Source organism: Numenius arquata, chromosome 2, assembly GCF_964106895.1.
Source record: "Numenius arquata chromosome 2, bNumArq3.hap1.1, whole genome shotgun sequence".
NCBI lineage: Eukaryota > Metazoa > Chordata > Aves > Charadriiformes > Scolopacidae > Numenius > Numenius arquata.
In genome coordinates, this window is record NC_133577.1 from 61,412,761 (window position 1) to 61,439,907 (window position 27,147).

Consider the following 27,147-nt stretch of genomic DNA (forward strand, 5'->3'; position numbering starts at 1 on the left):
CATCTCAGTCTCAGGTTGTCTTTTAGTTCTGTGTCGCAGCCTTATTCTTTTCCCATAGAGGAAGACTGGAATCTCTTAAGAGTCTGTCACTGCTACTCTGGTTGACAGGTGATGTCGCCAGTGAGATAAGAATTTTTGCATTCCCCACATCAAAAGGTGGAACGCAGCGTGACATCTGTTCGCTGGAAGAAATACTAACCATACAAGTCCTTAAGAACATCGACATTTATTTAATATGATATAAAAGAAATGGGATATGAACATTCGTATTTGAACAATAATAAGTGGCTTCTTATACTTACATCGTATGTGCTCATTGTATAATATATACACAATGAACATAATTACATTTGTACACAAACTAAGTACTGGATTGAAAACCTGCTTATTGCTGTACACACCCTAACCCAACGAAGGAAAAAGCCCAGTACCTCAAAATACCTACACTCCATTTTATTTAAGAAAAAGTAACCACTAACATTAATGTATATGTTGACAGAAGTGTGGCAGTAACTGCTGACATTGCAACCTGACCAAGAAATAATTACAGCAGAAACTTGACATATTTTACTAAGCAATAATAAAAATGGCACATTTTAAATAGATCTATATGTATATATATATATAAAAATTTTACAAATAAAACGTTAAAACAAGAAGTTGTAGTGTTTAAAAAGTGTAAAACAAGGTTTAGTGGTGATATGTAAAATTAACCGAGTTATCCATCTAAAAGAAGCAAAAAGGTAAACTTATATGATCCATAATTGAAAGAACATTAAATTCTGGAGAATATCAAATAAAGTTCTGACTGTAGGCTGCACATTAAAAAGAGCCTTTATCTGATGTGCACAGAAATCATAGCAGCAAGCTGGTATCAGGAGAACAATCTGAAGGTTGTTGAGTGTACATGTGGGCCATTTAAAGCTCTCTTGGAATAAACGTTTTCCAGAAAGTGATAAAATGATGCTCTGTGGCCAAAAGCATCACAACTATGAATTTCATAGATTTAAAATATACTGTACAATATCTTCTCATATTTTCATAGGTCAGGTCCATACATCTCAGGCATGAATTGTTTCAACAGAAGCCATTAGCGCTGAAAGACAGACATAGATTAAGTTACTCTATTTTAGCAACAACAGAATATCGCATAAAGCAACTCCTGGGGTTAAACACAGCAAGGAATTTCTGACCTCATCCTAGCAGTACTTATCAACGGTGTAGAACATGAGAAAGTATTTTAGAAATCAGGTGTTTCCAAAATCAATTTTCCTGATGAGTAATACTGCTGTCAAGATACTTCGACAGCAAGAAGCAAAAGCAAGTTTTTGTTTTTGTATTTGTTTTTTTTTTTTCTCCAATTTACACAACTTCACATGAAAGCCTATTCATTCGGAGAGTTTTATCCTGTTGTACGTGGCCGTCTCCACAAATGTTCTTCATATAAAACCGGTAATAACAGCAAGCCCCCTAATTGCTCTTACAAATGACAGGCACGGTGAGAAGAGGGAGGCGGTATTGTTCAGTTGCTACACCCTAATGGCAGAGTAGCTCTGAGGTGTTCTGAAGTTCAAGCGCTCCACCCCCAGAGCTCGCCACGTTTTGGTAATTGCTGAAAGGATGTCTATAAATAGCTTTTCGTTAGTAAAAATGTTCCTGAGCTTTGGATCCAGGTGCTGTATATAATTTCATTAATCCCTCCATTACTCAGTATAAATGTAATGCTTCAAACGTAACAATGTTAGGGGTGCCCAGCCAGATTTGTCTCCGCAAAGGCAAGCGCCGTGACAAAGGAAATGGCTTTGTGTTAACGGGTTTTTCCTTAGTCCTACGATATCCTATGCCACCGAGTTCCTATGCCAAATTCCCCTGGCATCGTGCCAAGAGTATCGTTTTACTAATTGACCGTAAAAGCCAAATATAGGTATTACCTCATTATTCTCTGAAATCTACCATACATTTTCCAGATGCTGCCGGAAAAAATTTGGTTGCCTACGAACAGGGCTGGTCCCACAGCTCTGAAGTTGTTCCCTCTGCCCCACAGGATTTCTTGCATCCCAGAGACACCGAGCTCTCCCTCGTTAAAAGACTCATCTTTCAACAAAGCACACGAGACTGGAGTGCTGGAAGGGGCAGCCCCAGAAGGTAAGGGGCAGTAACTACCGCGGGCAAGCAGCCCGTGCTTCATACATCTCCCACCTATAGCAGGAGCAGCTCACGGCATGGATTGGTTTCGGAGCTCCCAGGAAACAACGAAGAGAGGCATCGAGTGCAGCAGAGAGATGTGGAATGTATATGCACGTAGCTGAATACTTTTTTTTTTTTTTTCCCCCCAACTCAATTCCAATACCAAACAGCGAAAAGGGCTGTAATTTTCAGTTCTGGAATCCTTGCTTCGTTCTAGCGAGGCACGAGGAAGCAGAGCATTAGTTTTACAAGTGCCATCCCAGACGCACCGTTTTGTCATAAGCAATTAAGGCCTATTTGTGGAATTGTACTTAACATGGAAACATTACAGCTACAGTATTACCTACGAGGATACACCACGCTATGGGATGTCAAGGCCTGGGCATTAACTTACAAAGCAGATCATTATCTAAGTGCTTCACTTCCCCTAATCTCACGTTTAACATAAATACTTTATAAAAAAAAAAAAAAAAAAAAAGACAGAATTTGCTGATCTGATCATTGGAGCTGATGACAAGAGCCGAAAGCAACTTAATGCCGTTGGTAAAAAATGCCTGGTGATGTTATAGTTTGCTTCCCCTTTCAAGACGGGAGCGCTGTGGCTATGGACAGAATTCAGCTGCGCAGCGTCAGCGTCACTCCTGACCTGACACCGAGTCGATGGGGTAACACTCGTCCCATTTGAAAAAAAGAAGATGCATGAGAAATACATGTGTATTTTTACAGTGAAACTGAAAAGCACTTAATGCAGATCGGTATTTCCAGAAAAACTGAACGGTCCCACTTCTCTTCTTTAAATAATTCTGTAATAAAACTTTTGAATAAAAGCACAAAAGCCCAAGCTAAATGTCATCATGACAGACCACGTCCATCAGGAAGCCAGCGCCGTAGGTGTCAGTACTCAATGCGAAGAGTGCATTTTCCACTCTCTCAAAGGAGAAAAAGATGAAAATTTTTTTTTTTTTTCTTGAAGAATATAACTAGTTTCCTGGCCATAGCTCATACAAGAAAGGTGTCAGTGGTGAATAAGTCTAATTTTGCTAAGACGAAAGCTTGGCAATACAGATTGTAAACAGGGTCGGGGGGAAGCATTTTCAGATCTCCTCATACTAAATGACTGAAAACATCTCAATTTTAAAGTTTTATTGATTTTAAAGTGTTCTTACAGTACATTAACTATGGCATTTAATGTTGGTATTGAAATAAAGTTCATTCTTTTAGTAGAAAGCTTATTTAAACAGGTACTTCCTGACAACAAAGAAATGTGGATTGATTTAAATGCTGGTAAAGTGCTGAAGCATTCACACTGGTATCCTATTGATTTCTTTAAACTCTTGTATAAACAAATATGCTTACTTATATTTCCGTTTCCATCCATTAAGTGGGTAAGACACTACGGGTAGGAACATGTAAATCTAGCCTAACTCATGCTTTCTAACTTGATTCCTAGAAGAAATGACCTACTATGACACGGGAAGAGGAGCTGTGTGGGGCTCTCTCTAGAGCAAGAACGAAAGAAGGTAAAAAAAAAAAAAAAAAAAGTTTTGTAATTGTTATATTTCTTCCACCCTCGTTATTTTCCCTTCCTGTTTCTTATGCCTCAGTCATCCACGTCTTACGCCATAAACCCTTTGGGCCATTAGATCATTCCCTCCTACGTATCACCAAGAGATGTAGCTCTAGTTGCCTGTTACCAGGACTGAAGCATCAAGATTCATTTGCACCGAGCGCTGATGCTCACACCTTCAGTGAGTGTTTTGTAACAGCTTAGGTCTCTCATGTAATTCAAAAGGCTATTATCTTGCCAGTTGCAGAGAATGTGCTTGATAAACCAAACAGTCCTTTCTCTTTGTGTTTGGGTAGAGAATACATTACTTGCAAGCAAATCAATACACGTGCTTGTTTTGTTTTCTGGTTAGTTCATATTCAACGTTGCAGATAACTTTGTCTTGCCAAGTATTGCCTACAGCTGTTTCTCGGCAAAAATAACTAGAATACATATATTTAGAAAAATATTAGGAAAATGGCAGGAGGGGTGGGGAAAAAAAGACGTACTTCTCTGTAACTATACACACATGAAATGTGATCCTTCCGTGAGCTGTGTCTGTGTAGATGGAGCTGGTGACAATGACGATTCTGGTGAAGAAGGCAAACTTTTCACTGCGAGTCATACAGCAAGATAAATAAGAATACAAGTTACAGCAGGCATGACTTCAAGCCATAACAAATATCAGCTTGAACATCACCATTTCAAGCCGTAATAAACGTAAGCAGACCCAAATGAAAGTTACATTACAAGTAAAAACTTAAAATCTGATCAGCACAATGAGCACAAGTTCAAGGGAGAGCGTAGCTGTTCTCAAGAAAGATCGTTACACAGACCTATAAATGACTAGTAGAACACCTATGGAATAAACAACAGACACATGAATGCTGATGTGTTATTTATGTTGCAAAGAGGGAGAGAAAAAAATAAAGTAAAATTTAACTAGTCGGCACACTCCCAGACCCACCTTTATATCCCAGCTCAGATTAACTAAGCATTTTTTATTCTGCTGAGCGCTACAAAATGTATTTACAGGTTCCGGTTTTGATTATCGAGTCACAGAAGGGATTGCTGACTGCACTACAAAGGTCCAGGTCACCTTTTATATCCATAAATTGAACCATTTGGCTCACATAACCATTCCCGTCACTAAATATCCTAATAATGTCTTAAATTCTATCTTCTTCCTTCCTCCTTCCCTGAACACTCCCCTCCTTTTTTCTCTTTGCAAACAATTTTGCTTTACTCCAGCCTTCTCTTCTTGCAAAGTAGAACACCCCAGTCGTTTTATCAGTCAGCTAGTGTTTTCTGATTCTTCATCTTCTCTTACTCCTGAAAACATGACCAAACTGGGGTCCTTTTACTTGCTAGTTCAAAATCTACTAGATATATTGGAAACACTCAAAGATTCCTCAATATTGGGCATACCCGGGGCCACCCATTAGCAAGGAGGTAAGGGTAAAGAAATCTGTACATATAGCCAGGACGGAGATGCTGTTCTACAAGATGAATAGGGAATGAGTTGCTCCAACCAACAACTATAGAGTGACTCAATTTCTGACAATAGTTATTTAATTCCCCAAATTAAATGCAACCATAAAATCTGTATTAAAACATCAGAAAAATGGAATTTCTGTAGCTGTCTGCTGGGAAACTATTTTTCTCTACGTCATAAAATCATACATTCGACATCTAGACTAGTTCAGCACTTTCAATTCACGAGGGTTTCAGAGCATCAAAAGACATAACGAAAATGAAATAAAGTTTTAGATATGTACTGTATGAGCTATATGCTTCAAACTCTTTTCCATACCTGCTGTTGCCTGATTTCCTTTTGAAGACTGTGCCGCTAATTCAAATGGAGACATAATCCCTCCTTGTTCTTGAACGCTAACTGCTTCACTTTCTTCTGAGCTGGTTTTGGGTTTGTGGTTTGTAACTGTGGTCACGCTTTGCAAGCTGGTTAAAAAAAGCACAGCGTTTAGAACTCACTCTAACTTCATTTCAGGTGTTAACCACTAAGTATAGGAGTTACAATTTAATCTTCTGTTAATAAAAAAAAAAAAAGTTGCAACTTGCAAGTTTGTGTAATATAAATTAAGCACCCTTTTTGAAACCCTTCTACCTTGTAAAATTAGACTTAAAAAAAAATAATACTGGAAACCCAATGCCTTTCCTTTACATACTCGTGCAGTTTCCTACTGCGTGGTATCTATTTTGCTGAAGGGTGCTGTCAGAAAGTTATGACCTAATGTAAGAACTCACTCAGGATCTGCAGCGCAACTTAACAATAATGTTATGAATCCTTAAAAAGGAATATCCAAGACACAATATTCCTCTAATTCTGCAATACTCCAAAATAGTGAAGTAGAAGTTAAAGCAGGAAATATAGAATAAGCTGTTTATTCTGCTCCTGAATGTGATGTTTTCCTAAATAACAGAGGTAAAGAGCTTGCTATGAAGCCCTAGCTGAAGCTTCCATAATAAACTGATACCAAGGTTAAACTGACATTACTAAATATATTTTGTATCCCAAAGCAAGGATTATCAACATATTCTGTTTATAACTGGGGCAACACCAGAAAATAAACATCGCTCCTTCCACCATCTCATCATCTCCTACTGAACCCACCGAGTGGTCGGGTTTCTCACTAGATTTCTCTATATGTAAACCCCTCAAAAATATATAAATACACCTTATAAGTATTTACGACAGTATTTCATTAGTTGCTTGGTCCAGTCAGCTAATAAATACAATGTGCAAGTTTAAAATAGCCTCTGAACATCTTGTTTTATTTTTACCTTATATCACCATCATGTGTTTCTTCCAATTTATTTTTCTTTTCCTTTTCTGCTTTCTCTTCATTACTCACTACTTTTGAGTCAGATACAACATGTGCATCTGATAAAAGATCATCAGTTTTTGTCAGCTATAAAAAAAATTGAAATAATGAAACAAAAAGCTGTAACACATACTAAGTGGTAGATAAGAAGAAATACAGTATCAGGAAACAGTTTTATTAACAGACAAATTTTGCCATCATGTATACTTAGTAACTCAGAATTACGTAACTTAAGAAATTTTTATCGATACCATTCAGGTTAATAGAGTTATCCCGAAACTTATACCAGAGCCAATGGGCAGGTCTTGGCTTAATAACTTCCAGAACTTATCTGAACTCTTTGGATTGCAGCCTATTTTTTCATGCTATCCCTCTTTTCACAATGGCAACAGAGATTTCCAGCTACTGGAATATATTGCTGATGAGCCTGAACACTGCTCTTAAAGGCCTGATTAGATACAACCAAGCTGAGTGTATTATATAATTTTCCTTTAAAAGATTTGCATACCTAACAAAGAAACAGACTCTCAATATAAAGTATTCTTAAAGAATAACAACAGATGTTAATTATTTGATTTTATACCATTCTCCATCAGACGTATGTTTAAAAAAGCTAAATATAAAACAGGAAAACAAAGGGAAAAATACTGAGGAAAAGGAAAGGCAAAACTCGATTAATTAAAGAATATGAACAGAAAAGAAAAAAAAATCTACACAATATTTTAAAAAAAATTTAAACTATAAGCAGGATACGATTATTAGAAACAACTCCAGTAATCTGTTCTTCACAGTCAGTCTGCTTTTGCTGAGCGTCCAGGGCACTTAAGTACCAAAACTCCCAAGGTAACTCACTGCCAAGTGAGTTTGAGACTATTTCAAGACAGGTATCAATCCGGTGAAAAATAGCACGAACTACAGTTACTGCCTCCTCCTGTGTATAAATTGTTGCATCAGCTTCATTCTGCTTCCCACGAACTATTTAATGCACCAAACAAAGAAGTCAGGTGTCTTAAATGATTGTCAAAGCCTACACTGGGCTATCCTAAGCAATGAAGAGATCAATGATTATTATTTAAAGATGCATTAGTATTAGTAAAGACCATAATTTTGCAATTTTCCAGTCAATCAAGATAGCAACAGATAAAGTTAAGTAAAATGAAATTTAGAAAGACCATATAGAAGAAAATTCAATATCTCAGCTATAGACAGATCTGATACAATTTTGTAAATATATATATATAGAATATTTGTTATATCCAAAAAGATAGCTTATTCTTCCAAGCAAAAGGAACTGGCTCAATTTTCCATAGTCTGCTGCCTGTGGCTCAAAATATTTTTCTACTGCAAGACAGGCTGATGAACAGTTCATTAAAGGACAGTTTAGTACCTCTTTAGTAAAACCTGAATTATGTTCTTGTTCTCCATCATGCTTTAGCTGCACTATTTCTTCTCCAGGACTTCCATTATTTTGTTTCAAATTATTTTCTCTACTGGTGCTGTCTAGTTCCTTCATGTTACTAGATACAGTATCATCCTTTTTTCGATTCTGTGGAACAAAATTGATACATAGACATATTCTTAAAAAAGTTATCACAATCTCAGTTCTGAGTCTTGTGCTGTCCTCTCACTGTGATTAAAAAAAAAAAACTTAAAAAACTTTAAGCATACCGCATTGCAATAAGGAAAATGGAAACTGCTCAAGATTTAGAATTTTCTCATTTATTTAACTTTCAAAACAACTCAACCTAATAAATTTTTTTTCTGTGTAAGGTTATTGTAATTTCTGCACCCCCTCCCCAAATCTCTAGCATCTTTATTAGTCACCTTTATCCTCTGAAATTCCATTCATGTTTAGCTCAGTCACACACAGGCTTAGCAGCATTCTTACTTGCATATATAATCACTGATATATTTTTTTTTAAATAGGTTTTCCTGGTTTAAAAAAAAAAAAAAAGATGGATAAAAATCTGTTCTCAGCACAAAATTCACAGCGCACCTGCGTGCACTTTGTCCATTATCTTGAGTATCTTCCAAGCCTATGCCGTTAACTCATTTAACAGAGGAAAACATAGCATCTGATAATGCCAGAGGATATTACTTATTCCTTCAGAAAAATAATAAATCAACTGCAGAGAGAATAAGTTGATATAAAAATTTTGAGGAAGAATGGTAAAGGTGACTTAAGACTGTGAACCGCAAACATTATATTGGCAAAGTAGCAAACTGATCTGAAGTGTGGCTCTCATATGTTTTACCAAATCAAGCACTAGGGCAGAGAAAAATAAGAGCCATGAAAGCAATAAATCCTGTGTCTGAATTCCTGTGATTTAGCACATGCACTCTACGAAGAGAAAATTCCATGTAAGTCAGTTCACAAATCAATCTCTTTACTTTCCTAACTAAAGCATGTGCCCGTATCATACACTTGTCCCAAACAATAATAATTGTGAAGCAACTTCCTTTTGTATTTTGGCAATCACTTAAAAATTACATAGTAGGCTGTTTATAAATTCCTTGTTTTCCTCCAATTCTTAAAAAAACGAACTCCAGTTGAAAAATACTTCCAGCAGTTAATGCCATTGCACCATTTTTTTTCTGTATAAAAATCAATAGGCATAGAAACTGTGCTTTTAAAAAATAAGAGCTATTATTACAGTGTAATATCTCAGCTTGGGGCTTCTGGCCAAATAGCATTCTGGAAGGATTAAAGTTGTGATAGAAAAAAATGACTATTTAGCACGGACAACTAGCTAAATATTCAATTCAGACGCGTTCTCACTTATTTTATAAATTTCTTCTCTCGTCCATGCAGCACTGATTTCACACAGAAGACTGAAGAACATCCTGACATGAACAAAATTCTTTTGAATTCTGTATAGCAAGTAGTGCTGGCGCAGAGGATTTGGCCACTTCCCCGGCTCTGCTCCCAAAGTGCCGGCTCCCCAGGTGTGACACACACGACTGCAGTTTCCTCACCTTGAGGTAGGAAACGATACCGTAGGAAAGTGGTAAAGCTCTAACACCTCCGTAAAAACTAAAAAAAGAAACACCTGCAAATGCACGTCCTCTTCTTGAGAAGGGCAGCGTTAACCACACAAATATTTGTAGGAGCCCCCTTCATATATAGCATTCCTGATGTCATCCCAAATACAGATGCTGTGGTGCAAAGGAAAACTTGAATTCGGTGTCTTCTGGGGATCCAATGTTGTTGAAGAAAAAGTTAACTTATGTACAGCTCTGAAGGCACTTTAGCACGCTCAAAGGGAAAAAAAAAACAAACCCAACCCAAACCTAAAACTTATTTGGAAATATGTGACTCCTAAGGAGTGCAATGCATTTAGTCTGGTTTTAGAACATCAGATGTTAAAATGCACACAAAACATAAAAGGCGGCATTTCCACATCAGCATAAAAAACCCCCAAAAAACCCCATCAGTGCGGTCTGAAAAAAAAAGTATGCCAGAAGATTAAAAAAAAAACCCCATGAACAGAAAACTCCATGAAGGTATTGAAAAAGAAAACTAATCCTTAGCAGTTAGAAAGTAGTAGGCTGTCTAACGTCCACTACCGTGAATCTATTTCATTTTTTTGTCTTGAAGTGGTGTGTTACGGTTTGAGAGAACCCATAACAATCTATTGTCGTTAGACAATTATTCTCTCACCCGGTGAGCCCTCCCCACCCGGAAAGGGGAATTGGGGAACACAAAGAAACACAAGGGTTGAAATATAAATAGATTTAGTAGACTAAGACTAAATAATTAACAATAATACTAAAGAACCAGTATTAATGCCGATACTGATATGAGATAGACAGGAATGATACTCAGCCCATTCTCTCAGCAGAAGCTGTGCACTCCCAGCAGGGACAGCAAATGGCGGACACTGGGAGCCCAATGGCTTCAGGAGGAAGGGAAGGCCTCAGGGCTCCGGCACCGGGGCAAGGAGTTGTCTGCACCGCCGTCATCAGGAAGAGAGAGAGCTACACAGCAAACTTTTCTAATTTATATAGAATGTGACGTTCATGGTATGAAATACTCCTGTTGGCCAGCCTGGGTCAAATGCCCAGGCCTTGCTCCTCCTCGTCCCTGCCCCTGGCAAGGCTCGAAAACACTGAGACCTTGAATCCCACAGAGCCTGCCTGGCTATAAAGTAAATATTTTCACAAATTCAGACACCAGAGTCTTCTAAAAGTGCAATTTTCCCTAGCATTAGAAGAAAAGTTAGTCCTGTGTCTCTCAACCCAGGACATGGTGTGGCATTTTTTATTTGTTAGTTAGGTTCTGGGTTTGCTTTGTTGGGTTTTTTTTTCAGCTGTATATTCAGGGTAGTATTTCCTGGTTAATGGCATGCAGTTACATCTTCCTCCTCTCTCCCCACCCTTAACCATTTAATAAACTCACTTCTTTGCCTTAACTGTTTAAGAATGAGTGATGGGCTAAAAAACCACAGAAAAAGAGCATCAGTTAAGAGCTATCATCGTAAATATACATTCCTACCTAAAAATATTACAGATGTTTGAATATATTACATTGCAGAAAAATCTTCATAACTTATAGACTGACTGAATCACGATTCTCCCTGACACTGTTTTTAGTCACAAAGCTTGCAATTTCATGTTGTTTGCTCAATTTGACAAAAATTAACAAACACCGCAAGGCACAATCAAACGTGTAGATTTGAACTATTTATTTTCCAAAAAGACAAAGAAGTGACTCCTAATTAGGTATAAGCAGGTATGAAGATTGTCTTCTCCCTTTCTCTTGTGTCTGGCAGAGAATTGTGACTGTTACTCTATACAAGCAGCCTCAAATAGATTCCTATAGTATCATGTGATTTTGGAAAAAGAACAATTGTGTAATTTTCTTTTTTTTTTTAATTGGACACATTAAAGTTTTTGAATAACGCGGGACCCACCTGTGCCAATTTGAATGGATTCTCTCTGACAAACGACAGATTCTGTGAAGGAGATTGGTCTGAAACGCCAATAATATTGAGTCCTTTTCTCTTCTCTCTCAGGCAAGCTTGTTGGTGTCTCTTTATTCTCTCCATCTGCTCCTCCACAGTCATTCGAGGCCGTGTGCTTTCTGCAAGACACAGCTGCTCCACTGCACTTCTTGGTCTTTCCTTAAATGGAAGAATATATATATATTTGTTTTAAAAAAGCAAGATTCTGAACTGTTTAGCTTATCAGAAAAGATCACCTAATGGTTTACTAAAAAGCAGAAAAATAGTGGGCAAGTAAAGATCTCCTATGTATGTGAAGAAAGTACAGGAACCAAACGAACACCATGAATGAAAATCAAAATTCAAAATAAAAGGAATAAAAGGAAGGAATCATTTGCTTTTTTGAACAGTGACGTTACCACCACCAATGATAAACATTAAGAGAATGGGTAGGTGCTCTCTTAAGGCCATCCTATCAGGCTGAAACAATTTACCAGACATTAAACAACAGGCAAACACAAGTTACTTGACTGAGACAGAAACATAATCGAAATTTAATGATCCAGGACATTTATACCCGTTGATCTAACTGCAATTTCTGCCTTTTTATTTCAAGAAAAACTACAGCTGGACATCATTAAACACCAAGCACAGGCTGAAACAAAGTGAATTTATCACCACTTAGAAGTCTGTAATTCTAAGCGTTATTATTCCCAAAATAACAACCAACACTTTACCTACTCTCTTCTTGAAATTCACTGATTTTTCAGATAGATCTGTACTTTGTATGACAGGAAAAAATTTACTTCCGAGCTAATCAGCTGCATTCAAGTACATTCATAGTAACTTATTTCATTTCTGAAAAGTGGCATCCTTTCTCCTGTCAACATCCTGAGAGTTTCTCTCTCCTCTCCCATTCTTCCTACAACTTCTCCTCTTCTATTCACGCTGCAACTATGGCAAAAGTTTTCCTCCCTTTCGCATGAGCTACACGTAAATGGCTGTCTTCAACCCAGAGACTAAAGGACTCTAAACTGAAATTCCAGGCTTATTACCCACATACTGCTCAGTGTATCCTTACTTCCTGGCTGCTTTAGGCATTTACCACATCATTGCAGTAATGAAACAAATAAAACCCAGTATTTCTAACACAAGGGTTATTAAATTGCCCCACAAGCCAAATACAAGTCCTTCAAAGTTTAACCTAAGATGCTTCACATGTCCTTTCAACTCAGTAGCTTAGTAGATTTATCATTACCATTTAGCTCTTGCCCAGTTTGAGTGTCTCTATGCAGCTTAACATACATGACCTTTACAATTTTGTCATTCTTTCTACAGCTGTCTCCATTAACTTAGTACACTGTATTTTTATAACCGTGAATTTCTTTGTAAAGAAAATTAAAAAAATAACTCCAGCTTTTGAAGCGACTACAGAAATTAAACTTAGAAATGAACGCATCACTATCCATCAATGCTCAAAGGTTTTTTTTAAAGTACCGTTCTTAGATCTATCTTCTTATTCTTTCTCAAAGTGACGTAAGATGCTATTGTTGAAGACTCTGGCGTTGGTGATTTGGTTCTGGGTGGTACAACTCCCACAGGAAAATGTGAGCCTGCAAAACAGTAAAGCAATATGCTAAGTGCTATGTAAAACATCGCCAACACAGTTTATTGTTGTCTAGAAAATACACGTTGTCAGCCTTGGAAACTATTCTTCAAAAGACAGCAAAGACCTTAATGCCTAACTATCACGTCTGTGAAGGTACGCAGGCAGATGGCTTTCCCCACGGGAAATTACTGCACATGGCACAAAAAATTGCTGGACATACGAATATAAACATCAAAATTTTATCTGTGAGAAACGGACACAAGTTAGATAGCACTGGAATGGCTAGATTTCACAGATGGTTAAGGGGGAATTACGTGGAGGATGGACAAACTTCGGAGACAATCAGACAGCAGTACTGGGAACTTTTTGTGGAATAAAGTTTGCAAGGCCAGCAGAGTGCCGAGGTAACCATTATCAGCGCTGCCACGTAAGGCCAAGCTTACCTAGACAGTGGTGTGAAGATGCAAAATTTAGCAAAAGTGGGACCAATGAACAAAAAGTAATTATGGGTGGGTTGTTTATTTGGGAGGAAACAAGGGCTGTGAAAGGGATGGGGTAAAGCGGATGGGAAAGAACAGGCATGGAATAGTGGACAGGAGGGGGAATAAAAGGGGTGAGCTTTGCATAAACAAGCCATTTGTCAGTATGCTTGTCTGCCTTAGCATTGCAGCCTCTTCTATCTACTTATTAAACTTTATTCTGAAGTATTTTCCATGCGAGTACACTCTCTCTTCCGCGCATGAGAGCCTGAGAGATGCTAGTGATCTTCAAGTCGGGCTAGCTTGCCAGCAGGAGACAGCTACAGAGAGATCACACACAGGTCTGGCGACAAAGATGGGAAAGACCACAGGTCTGTGGGCTGGCTACCAGAAGGACTGTAAGTCTCCAGAAAGATCGTAAGTCTGGACCTGCTACCAGGGAGAACCTTTTGTCTCTAAGATGCTAAGGAACTTAAGACAAGACTAGATGGCAAGCAGAATAGGTGTGGGTGCCAGCTGTCCAAGAGACCTTAGGTCTCAGATTCAGACACTGGAGAGGCCAGAGGTACTGATGGAAATACCATAGGTCTGGCCAGCTCTTGGCTGAACACATCTGTGTGCGTGCACGCACGTGTGCTCATGTCTATATGCGTATGAGATCAGCTAGCAAGCTTTGAGCCTGGTCAGCTGGCGAGCGAGAACGGGATCACGCCATTTGTGTTGTTTCACCTTGATGTGGTGCCCGTAACAGCACTGGTCTCAAACCTGTTGGCGTTACCTGCCGTGGTCAGCCGTGGCTGTGCTTGTGCACAGCGGGACTATGTCCTCAGCCTTGCGCTTAGGGACAGGGAACGCGGAACAATATCCACCGCTAGTTTTTCTACTTAGAGAAGCCCTGCCAAAATGTCATTAAACTGGTAGAAAACTGAAGTCAGTTAAAACTTCACGAAATATACAGACATAATTAAGTACCACATGCTTCATTTTTGCTTCTTGATACATGCAGGATACCAAACTATTTAAAATATTGTTTCCTCACTGATTTTGCCTAAAATAGATATAATGTCGTCTTTGATAGCCAAATTATTTCTCCTTGTTTTTCCTGAAGTTGCACAGATTTCAGACGATATATTGACTTGGTGAAGGCTCAACTCTTTCTCGAAATTGTCTGATAGGCTGACAAAATAGTCTGGAGGTATTTGAATGCCAAATCCATCATTCAAAACAAAAACTATAAAGCAACAGAACATATAGTTCTAACGGCATACGCACTATAAGAAAAAAACCAGGAATGGTTATATTTTTCGTACTGCATGGGGATTGTCACTGTAAGCGAATACTCAGAACGAGACATACCCGTTACAAAATTCACACGCTCAAAAACATCGACCAGATGATAACACACTATGGAGCTATGCTAACACACTGGAGCTATGATAAACCCACTTCACACTGTTGTTTAAGAAGATAAAAAGCCCCTTGCTGCTTGCTACCACAGCAACTATTCTCTCCCTCAACCCCAAGTATTGTTTATATTAGAAGAATTCGTATTATTGCTTTCCCTTACTATGGGCTGTTTTTCTACAAATGGACATGATAAAATTACTTCTGTCTTTACAGAAGAAGATAGAAAGCAGATTGGGATGCTCAAAAAACTATTGGTTTGCTTTATGTAATCAGTGCAGGCTTTTTTATATTGTTTTGACAATTACTTTCCCTCTTGTCACAAATTACTCTAAACAACCTGGAACACCACAGGTCAATAAAACCTGTGTATGAACTTTATACCTTAGCAAATATATAGTGAATCTGAATTGACTAATTGTCTGGTAAGTGCAAGCTTAATTATATCATGTACCATGGGGCCATTGTTTGCACCCAAACTGTAGGCTAACCTTAGTTTTAAAAACTTCCATTACCACTTTGATGAAAGTAATACCCTTATATGATCATAGTTCTTGGTCAAATTCTGGTACGTACCAGCCTGCTACGTACACCCTTAGTCCAACTACCAGAACAGAAAGCAGTGATCGTGTTGGCACTGGAAACATCAACCGTTATGGTAGAAAAATGGATAAGTTTAGTTACTTTTTTTCTAAAAAGCTCTTACTATGTTTTTTTGGGAGGTGCTCAAACTGCTTTTCCTGAAGTCACCTTTAACAAACTATTCTGTGTGTTTTAACAAACAGAATCGAGAACCACTTCCTGGTAAAAGACTCTACCAAGCAATTAGCAGCTTTTATGGAAGCTAGATGAAGAGAAGAATCTAAAGCATTTAGCAATTGCAAAGACCTTTATTGTCTGTACACTCCAAGGTCATGATCATTATTCCTATTATATCAGAGGACAGAAGGCAATTCAACAATTACAAGATTAAAAAAAGAAAAAGACATTGTTTCCCTGCCTTATGAGAGCCTGAAAATTCCATGGTGCTGCCTTTTTGGACGTTCCAGTGACATAACATCGGGAGCTTGATTCAAAAACTGAATAATTGTTCAAGGGCAAGAACATAAAATGGGTAATTGTTCAAGGGAATGGTGTGTGGGGAATGTGAGTGATGTGATTAGACATGGTGTCAATAAGGATTTCAGGGTTGTTGGTGAGCGTAATGTTTGATTTTTCTGCGGTGTAATTGACTGAAATCTTTCTCGTCATATGATTAAATCACTATTTTATCGTGGAAGCTGTTTCATCATATTAAGAAATGGGCAGGCTACAAAAATATGAAGGATAAGATAGCTTCTAGGACGTAGTTAAAGCTTTGTATTCCTTGTGGAAAAGGCCGAAAGGTTGTAAAGCACCATGCCGGAGGACAAACCTTTAGCTGAAGAGTCTGATTCTGAAATTTGTTCTGTTTTTTCTTCGCCATTAGACTCATCCACTTCTGCTACTGTTGTTAACTCCGGTTCACTCTTATAAAGCCTATAATCAGGACCCTGAGGAACAACAAGTTATGAGGTAAATAAACAGGCATTTTTGTACAAGCATTTATGTCTTAAGACTCAAAACATTTATTTTGTAATGCCTCTGCTCTCACTTTAAGATAAGGTTTCATTGTTCAAGTGCTATTGCAGCAGTATTTCTTTGTAGTTTATTTGAGTAAAAACATTTGCAGCCTTTCAGAAATTACATTAAAAAAATTGCCTTAAAAATACAGAGGGTGTTTTTTTCTTTAAAACAATCTTCAGGAAAGAAATTTGTATAAGGCTTCAGCAAAAACTGATTCTGAGCCTAAAGTTTTTTAAGAACTTGTGAGTAGAAGAATTTAATTTTCTGAAATTTACTCAGATACAGGCGTTTAAGTCTTAAGACATTTTATATATGCACAGAATATATGACAGGCAAATGAGAAGAGCAAATGATGGAGCTACATATAAAACTAAATAACCAAAAGTAAAAACATAACACAGAAGTAGCCAGATGACAAAATAAAAATTGTGGCTGTGCAAAGGAAGGGGGATGCTTCAAGAACAACGTGGCAGTTTAAGCCACTTACACAGTAAGATCCATTTCTCTGATATCCTTGAACTTGGTGAATCTTCTTTTCTTCTGGCAGATGTACTGGGCCCCTGCTATAACAGAGCAAGGAGCTGCTATCACTGGGCAGAGGGGGGATTATGGGAGGATGCTCTGTAAAGTCATAGGACCGAGGGAGTGGAGGACGAGGTGGGACTACTTCCTCTTCCTAAAGATTGTAGAATAGTCACCTTATTTAGATGTGCATACCTGTTACAATTATTTATAACTTAAAAAGAAAAATATATTACCATAGCTACACCAGCTATAGATTTTGGAATTAAAGGGACAATGTCACACTAAAAAAAGGCCAATACCGCTTTATTTTCTTTTTTTTTTTTGTCTTTTTTTTTTTTAAATTTTTTTTTAATTTTATTACTACCAGCTAGGATGAGATACTTCAATAATTTCATTATTCAATTTATGAAGATTTTCATTTCTAACACCTGCACTTTCTGTTAGACATGTATGAACTCTCTGAATCATCCTTTTAAAAATGAAACTCAGTATCTGTTTAAAGATTTGTATATAAATTAGACTTTTACAAAGTTCTGTAAGCCAGATGTATATTGCATAAACTTTAGACACCCATGACAATGTCCCTTTAAAACTGTAACTTCTAGCCAGATTTTCAGAGGAACTGAACATTTGGGAGCTCCCACAGCTTCAGCTGTTCATGTGGGTGCTCTGGCCATCTGAGAACCAGGCTCAATATGTGAACAGACATATAAAGCAATGTATTTCTTCCCATGAAAAGTGTGGTGGGTAGAAAAGAAATCCATAGATCAGGGTTTGTATTTCTAGGGTAAGAGTCTAGGGAGAGGGAAAGGTGAGAAATGGAAAAGAGAAACGCACCGGTGAGAATATAAAGACACAGAACAAATGAAAGTGTTAGAACTATGAGTGGAGATATCAGTCTTTAATTCATAAAGCAGTATTTTCACAGAAACGTACTGAATACCTACTTCAGACATCTTTAAAACAATTTATAATAAGCTTATTCTTATCATATGTATATTAGAAATTCACTGATGCTAAAATGATAAATATACTAAAACCATACCTCATTTTTATATTTAATAGCTGAAAATGTCCTTGATCCCATGATACCTGTTAGGGGGAAAGGCAGAGAAAGAAAGAGAAAAATTGTTTTCAATAAATAGCTTTTAAAATATGAAGTATAACCTGTTGCTATTAAAGAAATACACAAAGCATCAACTTCAAAACAATGATTGCTTGCTTTTTTTCTCAGCAGTTGTACCTTTTTTTTTTCAAACATACAGAGGCAACTACGGAGCTTATCCTTTAAAAATGTATGATCACATCTCACTTCCTATGAGGTATAAAAACAATCAGTTTACCTGCCTCCGAAGAGCTTCTTTGCTGTTTATGTTTATTTAAACCCTCCATGACATCTTGAATTCTCCACAGTTCCTTCTGAATCTGAGCACGCTGTATCCCTGCTGACTCAGTCTGCCAGTAAATAAACAGCATGTATAGGCGATAAATTAGAATACATTGCAAGTGGAAAAAAAACCCCAAAAAACAGAAAAGCTTTTTCTTTCTTTAGATTACACCGCATATCCTTTCCCAAGGAAGGAAAATAAAATGCAATAACGACGGAAAATCTCCTTTCCCATAAAAATGCAACATTCAAATATTGCCAGAAACAAAAAGCATAAAATAATTTCATGATGTGTCAGTTAATTTGACAGCAGTTTGCTAGTTCAAACTCCACTTAAGAACAGAATTGCATCTACCGCCTCCAAAGAAAATCAAAGTAAACTTTGCATGGGAGACCTACGTACAACAAGAGAAAAGGAACCATCAGTTTCCAACCCTAAAACGGGTGGAGATGAACGCGGTGTTTGCATGCTAGCATATAAACCTTGGGCCTATTTGCATTCGCAACCATGCATGGTTTGGGCTGCGTAACACAAATTTCTCAGCTCTTGGGCTCTCTCGTAATCTCCCTTTCATAGCTGCATAGAAAATCAATCCCTGGAGCAAATAGCCTTTAATGCCTCCCAGCACGGACCACACCTATCTGCCTACTCCGGATAATGTGTGTGTGGGTGTCTCACAGAAGGATCTCCTCAGAAATTCAGAACTTACACTAACTGCCCAATCCTCCACAGCACAGCGAGCTAATTACGTACACGTCAAAACTCTTCATACGGAAGACCTGAAGCAATGCTTAGAATATTTTTTTTTTTTAATTGTAATTTATTTTGAAAGAATGATTTGATTACATTTTTAAATATTCAGTTAAATGGAAGGATTTGCGTGAAGATTTAATGTGACCGTCATAGCAATTAAGCTCTGAGAAAACGACCCTGTTTTGGACAACGTCGCTGAAACAGAAAGAGGAGGCTTCCAAACATGGGAAAATCAGTGCTGTAGCTTCCAAAAAAAAAAAAAAAAAAAAGAAAAGCTGAAGACCTTTTCAGAACCTACAAACGTTTAATTTCGTTTTATACGTTATAAGTTAATGCACCACATGCCCCCCTTTATTCATTTGTGTTGTTTTTAAACAAAATCATAAAAAATGAAAGTGACTTAAATGTACTTTAAGACCTATGCCACACCTGAATTTCTCCAAGCCGATCGAGTTGCTCCTGCATATGGTTCCTTGTTACAGTTACATCATACTCCAATTTATCATATTCTCTCCACGCTCTTTCCAGTTCCTGAGTATATAACAAAAGTAAAGAATTACAAATGCATATTCAAATAAAAAAAAAGTATATTTATTTTCCTTTCATCAGTGGCATGAAACTTCAGGATGTAATGCATAATAGATAATGCATAAATAGATATCAGCAACAAATAATTATGTATTTTAGAGAATGCGACGTTTAAACAGCTTTTTGATTTTCTAATGATACTGAATGGAATTCAAACAAACAGCATTTTGTCTTTTCACAAACTAAAAAGATAGGCAAGGGCAAAGTCTTCAGAATACGTCTTTAGAGTCAGCAGGCATGGGGGTCTTAAGCTGTCCTTCCACTGAGGCAGAAAACCCACAAAAATGGATGCAAATTTGTCTCTTTTATCAGATAGAATACGTATGTGTGAGCGCCCAGCATGTGCGTGTATGGGCAATGCATTATGCAAGACAAAGGTAAGTCATCCAGCCCCGCCTGTAAGGTTACCAGTGAACGCCCCAAGCCCGCTAAGGCACCATTATTTTACTTACGGCGAAACTACAAACACCGGAAGGGAGGAAGGTGCAAAAAGAATTCTCTTTTTTGAGGTCACCTCTACCACCTTGCTTTTTAAGCCTACATCAAGCAATTTACTCTATTTAGCACAGATTAAAAAGTTAACAAAGGAAAGTATATCCTGAGGATTTCCTTTCCCCCCGATTCCCTTTTCCTTGTCCAACCAATTCCTTTTACAACACAGTCTGACGTTCAGACTAAAAGCACTTTTTCAGGGCCTACTTCACATCAATTTCACCACAGCAAACCACTGGAATTTGACACTGAAATACCTTTTTTGGATATATGTATGTAATAGGCAAAAATTATTCTTTGCTTTGTCATTTCAGTGTAGAAACCATCACAAAGTGGAAAAGGACAGTAAATAGCAGTTCCCTTCCCTTCATTTCCATTGCGTGTGGGGTTTTTTTAAGGTTTTTGAAAGATCTTGAAAGATCTTTTTAAAATAATGGCCCACTATTAAGAGAGACCATGACAGTAAAATCTTTTCTTCTTTTCACCCTGCAGCTGCTTTTGCTTAAAGTCACCTGTCTGATCGAATAGCTGATAAAGTTTGTGCTTGCTACTATTTTCCCATCACATAAAATAGCTTATTTGCATTACTTCTCCTGTAATCAATTTTTCATATTATAAAGATGAAAATTATCACACCAATTAAAGTCAGTATGCACTCATTCCTGGCCAAAAAAAAAAATTAAAAAAATAATTAAAGACTACTTGATGAGCATAGTGAGAAAATCACTTTCCGTCTGCCTTTGACAAAAATACAAGCAAGCAAAAGAGAACTGAATTTTGCTGGATAATTTTGTAATGCAAAATAACCAAAGACAACCCAATTAAGAATATGAACATGAAGACAACTGTGTAACACTTCATTGAGTTTTACTGGCAAGAACATATTACTTACCGCAGTAGCTCGCGATACTTCTCGACAAGTGCTAAGTAGTCCGTTCTGCAAGTCATCTCTCTGTAAGACTACATTTTGTATGGCTGCGGGGTTATCTGCATTCATTTCTATCTCCTGACTTGCTGATAGCAAAGCTTGCTCAAGCGTGTACTATTATAATAAAAAGAATTATTTTTAATGTTCTGCATCATTGGGCTGATTTTCATTTTATTTCAGTTACCAATGTTCTGATAATAAGCATGTAAAATAACATCCACTTTAGGTAATAAATACAATTGTCCTACTTTCTCCTTGTGTAGCTGTTGAAGCTTCTCCTCCAGTGCTTGTACAACTTTATCTTGTTCACATAAACGGCTAAGCTTAGCCTAGTATGTAACAGAAAATGATGGCAATTAGGATTTCATTTTCAACATCTTCAGCAATTAAAATATAACTTGATCGAATCATTAAAAAAGTCTCTATAAAATTTTCTTATCACAAAATATGAATTCTAAAACTCTGAAGGCATCAGTGTTGTATTTTCAAATTAACCTTAAGAAACCTCCTTAAGATACTACGAAGTAAGTGCTATTATAACTTCAAACAGCATGGCTCAAAACATGTAATTTACGATTCTACAGCTAAATCTTTACAACTTAATAACAACAGGTATTAAATACCATTTTAATTGACATATTCCTCAGGATTATAAAGAATATTGCATACATTCACAGTCTTTCCTACGGTTTATTTCAGGTTTTTAATGGTTAGCTACTAATACCATCCACGTTCTGCTCTGTTGTACCTCTGATCAGGGCTCAGCCATGCCTCAAACCGGTCCACTCCAGCTCCAGTTTGAGCAAGGAACTGTTCAGTACACTCTAACCAATTTGAACCAGCTGACTTTCCTATTTGAACAGCTTTTTTGGGTTCATTTTGTGCTGCTCTGGAAGCCTGCTTTCTTTTTTTACTCTTGAAATATCCTGGAGAAGAGGAGGCTCCGGGGAGACCTCATAGCGGCCTTCCAGTACCTGAGGGGGGCCTACAGGAAGGCTGGGGAGGGTCTGTTTACAAAGGCCTGCAGTGACAGGACGAGGGGCAATGGTTTTAAGTCGGAGAAGGGGAGATTTAAATTGGATATTAGGAACAAGTTCTTTACTCTGAGGGTGGTGGAACACTGGAACAGGTTGCCCAGGGAGGTGGTTGAGGCCCCTTCCCTTGAGATATTCAAGGTGAGGCTCGATGAGGCCCTGGGCAACCTGGTCTAGTTGGGGGTGTCCCTGCTGACTGCGGCGAGGTCGGACTAGATGACCTTTGGAGGTCCCTTCCAGCCTGGACCAATCTATGAATCTATGAATCCCTTAAATCAGCATCTCTACTCATAGTTGCATTGTGCAAGGATGACTAGACGTGCATATGTATGTCTATACAGTGTGACTATATGTGTGTCTATTTTTCACCACCAATTTTAAAACTGACTTTAAACACCTTAAGTCCCTTTTCCTTAGTAACTAGCAACCCAATACTCTGAATGGTAACTACCCATGCCAAATTTCAGCTTTGGAGTATTGGTCATATTTCCTGAGAAATTACACCTCTCATGCTTATAACTGAACTACAACTACAGAGTTTTTCCTTTGTAAAGTAACAAACTCCCTTCTAGAAGCAATTCGCCTTTGAAGAGATATAATATTTGAAACTTCAGCCTAAAATGTAATACTTCCTGCAAGTTAGAAGCTTATTACAAAAAAGAATCTTACGCCCCTCAATTTCACGAAGGAACTTCTGTTGGTAATCACCCATACGAAGCGCGTTTCAAACTCAAAAGTCAAGGGGGGAAATTATTTTTAAAATAAAGAGACAAATACCAACATTTCCAAGGAAGAAGAAATACAAATGACTTACATCAATATCCAGCTCTTCAGTTCTATATTTGTATAGTGTACCCCTACATTCTTCTTGTGTTAACTATAAGGAAGAATAATATTGCCATAAAACAACTTAATTGGACTATAAAAGTGAAACTACTGTTCAGCTTAAGAGTTTCAATACAGAAATCGAAAGTCAAACGTACCACATCGAACAATATATTTCTAGCCAATATACATTAATGAAGATAAGTAAATGAAATGTCAAGCAGACTGTCAGTAGAAAGTTGCATTAACTTAACAGGCTATGTTTCTAATGCAAACTGGATTTTTAAAGATGTCCAACTAACTCAATCAAACCTGGATTATGCAGGAAGATGAAACTGCCAGAGTACACCTAGACACAGTTATGCATCTTTATGTACATTTTCTTATGTGCATTCTAAATACAGGGGCTCATTCTACTTGGAATTAAGCATTCTAGGCCCACTAAGGTCAAGTGTATTCACAAGGAGGATACCTGAAGTCAGAACAGAATGACCTAAGGATATAAAATATCCGTAAAATATCTTGTTACAGGCCCAATAAGTGCCGCCGAATACCTTTCTGCCTACTTTTTCATAGGGACGCCCTCCCCTCCAACACAGTATTACCAGAAATGCCATAAATGAAAGCCCTTCTATTTTAGCTTTGGACCTAGACAAGCTTGACTCCTCATGCCCAGTCAGCATGTAAGGTATCCTCAAACTACTTTCATACAGCTCCTCACGTTAACTTCTTCACTTTTTCAGTCTCTGAACTGACCAGTAACAAGATTTAAAACTATTTTACGTGAAAAAAGGTAGCTCCCCATTTCAGAACGGACTGTCAAACTTACTGTCCTATACAGCAAATACTGGCATAACGCTATCAACCTTCATGTTCTGTTTAAAAACATGTGTGCACTGAGTCCCGACATAGATGCTTTCCTTTCATGTATCTGTCATAATTTGGTCATTGTGACTTAACAGGGCAAGAAAGACTATAAAAACACAAGTCTATGTTAAAGGACACTTATAAATAAAAGGACTAGGGAAGGGTTAATCAGACAAGCATTCCAAACATACAGTAAATCTTCAACACACTTAAGTGTTTCATTTCAAGACGTTATGTCCACATACCTCATGCAAATGCACCTGGTGACAATTTAAAAGTATGTATAGTGTATTAAAACCACACAGTAACTTTCTTTGAAATGGACATTTTATGAAAATGAGTGTTGGAATATGAAAAAAGCCACAGCACTTTTGCACCTCATGAATGTCACAAAAATTAAGATATCTATTTAAACTCCTACTATTGTAGAGTTGTGTTTTTTAACTGTTGGTTTTATCACAATGAGAGAAAAATGAAGAATGGAAATATTTAAAAAAAACAACTCATAAACATGGCCAAATGTCTTTAACTCACAGAGAAAACCTAGTTGTATGTCACAACAGAAAGATTTTACAAAAGAAAGATTATCCCCTGTTAGATAAATACAACTTCCTAAGAGACTGCTCAGCCTTTTACATAGCTTGCCTGGAAAAATGTGATGTTATTTTTTGAAGCCAGTATTCTTTTCACCTTTTTATTTTTTTAAAAAAAGAGAGACATTTATTTTTTCAGCATTTCAACCTTAATTTAAAATAGCTTGCCAATTCAGCATCCTTAGTCCTGCCTATCTCCTGAAAGGAATGCATTTTAATTATGCAGAAAATGAAAACACATTTTCAAAGAACACTATAGGCGTGCTAATTCTTCTTATTAAAATCCTATCACACATTTAAAATTGCTGCCAGCTTCTTGCTTTTGTCAGCGGTACTAGTTTCCCACAATAGGCACGGCTGGAGAACCACTTCATTTCAACATTTCTACTGCAACATTTTAGGTAGACTCAACGCAAAAACTCTAGAAAAGGTACGAAACACTTAATCCATCTCTGACAAAACAGCACCTCCTCTTTCCACAGCACATCTATAAATCAGCTTAAGGCAAAAAGTGCAGAATGCTATCGTATCCTACCGGAATTACGAGAGGAACTGCAGTAGACAAAATGCAATTACACATTACAAGAGAGGTTAACAACCTCATAACCCTGGAAAATGCATTGTAAGAGCTCCAACGATCAAGTTATCGAAATGTATTTTATGTCACATTCAACAAACGTCTCTCTCACCAAATCGTTCCTACAAACACTTCACCAGGACAGTAATTTCAGAGAAAGAGTGCCACCTACTGAACCGCTGACATGACTTGCTGCTGGTGTCTACGCTTTGCCTCGACATTTGCCTACTCGAATACAAAAAAATGCATTCCTCTTAACATGGTGAAACACACTGCACAGCTCCCAAACATTACGGAGCAGCACCCTGCGCGCCTACAAACGGAACTTACCATTTTTGAAAGGCAAACTGCACATGCAGAGTTTGGCCAAACACGTAACTTAAACGTGGAAAGGTAAAGTGACCTTAATTAAACCTCCATCTTAACGTTAGAAATAATTTGTCGTCTACTTTACAGTCACACTGTACAGTCCCCATCTCTGCCAAATGCCAGTACCAGATGAACCACAGATGCGGATAAATCCGCCACAACGGACACAATATAAGATATCCTTAGAGGGAAATTTCTTCCCCAAATAAATGCAGATGAGGCAAATTTCTCTCTTGAGACACGAGAAGCTAAACCTATTTAAGCAGTCAATATTAAAAACATTTAAGCGACAGTACTATTTCATTACCTTATAAGCCATTTTCAAGATTCCACTAACCATTTTGATTCAATAAATATATGGCAGGAAATTTCACACCCTGAGAGCACACTAAGCATCTCTGCAAGATACTTCACTTAGGAAATTAAAACAGGACAATACAGGATATTTCGTGGGGAGCACGAGGTTAAAGTCAGACTTTCAAAAGACTTTTTTTCTTTCTTTTTCTTTTTTAAAGTTCTTCTTACTATCACAAAGCAGGGCAAATGGGCATTTACCCCACAATAAGCAAGATTCTCCTCTGATTTTGCATAATGCGGTAGGTAACATTTCAAATTCAAATTGGAAATACAAGATCTTTACCTCAAATATAATCACCTCGTGTTCGTAACAAAACCTGAAAAATATTTCTACCTACAAATCTCAAAATCTAACATTCATAACAGTTTAAGCGTCTGCAGCTGCTACAGTAACACTACTACTAATGATGATGATGAAGTATGCCATAAACAAGATCTACCTATCCTTATAGGAACAGAAACTATTTTTATATGGTTTTAATATATTAAGAAAAATTATCCAAGCAAAGACCTGCATGCTAGCCTGTTGCACTCAGATTTTCGGTTCTCTCCCTTTAGGAAACTCACACACATAAAAGGAATGGAAGATAATTCAAGTTTTTAAAATAAGCATATACTGCTTTGGAAAACAAGATTAACACTCCTCACCTAGTATTAGAAAGAAACAAACAAACAAAAAAAAACAAGGTAGAAATGCATCCAGGCTGTAAAAAGCCTCTATTTCTCTTGTTGTACATATGGAATCATTGCCCTGGCTTATACTTGTAAATTTACAGTACAGTCTGTACAGGAGACTGATGTAAATCAAAGTGATTTAAATAACTGAAGATGTAACAAATCACAAACATAAGATGTCTTATAAATAATGCATTTGAAATAGTATATATTTTTAGCTATTTTACTAAAGAACCGTTAATCATTATAAAAAACCAGGAAGAAAGAAACCTCAATTTTTAATTAAGTACAAGCTTTTCTTGCTTTCCTTCGCTTAACTCTACATGAGCTCAGTCATAAAACTGAACTGAATAAATCGAAGCAAAGAAAGACCTTTTTCTCTACCTGCAGGAATAGTTACGGTCATCAGAAACTAGTTTATCATCTTGACAACAAAACAGGTTTCAGCCGCTTGCACAGAGGCTTCTCCCAATTGTTTATATTTCTTTAACACAGCAGTGGGAAAGATGACTGATAAAAACCAATTTCTTTTTATTTGAATAATTATATGTTGTTTAAAC

The 27,147-nt window shown here is 37.3% G+C and overlaps 1 protein-coding gene across 2 annotated transcripts in view; it reads right to left on the bottom strand.

The window, feature by feature from the left end:
- Nucleotides 1–1,061: 1,061 nt before the first annotated feature.
- Nucleotides 1,062–27,147, bottom strand: part of PLEKHA5 (pleckstrin homology domain containing A5) — a 183,368-nt gene continuing 157,282 nt past the window's right edge. Inside the window, exons 16-30 of one of the 2 annotated variants that reach the window (XM_074168058.1) lie at nucleotides 23,139–23,201; nucleotides 21,539–21,619; nucleotides 21,255–21,404; nucleotides 19,712–19,813; nucleotides 18,485–18,596; nucleotides 18,187–18,233; nucleotides 17,104–17,292; nucleotides 16,426–16,543; nucleotides 13,017–13,132; nucleotides 11,490–11,699; nucleotides 7,964–8,122; nucleotides 6,536–6,663; nucleotides 5,547–5,692; nucleotides 4,261–4,347; nucleotides 1,062–1,096 (exon numbers count right to left, since the gene is read on the bottom strand). In XM_074168058.1, the coding sequence (XP_074024159.1) occupies nucleotides 1,062–1,096; nucleotides 4,261–4,347; nucleotides 5,547–5,692; nucleotides 6,536–6,663; nucleotides 7,964–8,122; nucleotides 11,490–11,699; nucleotides 13,017–13,132; nucleotides 16,426–16,543; nucleotides 17,104–17,292; nucleotides 18,187–18,233; nucleotides 18,485–18,596; nucleotides 19,712–19,813; nucleotides 21,255–21,404; nucleotides 21,539–21,619; nucleotides 23,139–23,201 (1,743 nt within the window). The remainder of the gene's footprint in view (nucleotides 1,097–4,260; nucleotides 4,348–5,546; nucleotides 5,693–6,535; nucleotides 6,664–7,963; nucleotides 8,123–11,489; nucleotides 11,700–13,016; nucleotides 13,133–16,425; nucleotides 16,544–17,103; nucleotides 17,293–18,186; nucleotides 18,234–18,484; nucleotides 18,597–19,711; nucleotides 19,814–21,254; nucleotides 21,405–21,538; nucleotides 21,620–23,138; nucleotides 23,202–27,147) is intronic. The other variant, XM_074168059.1, reaches the window with a different exon arrangement.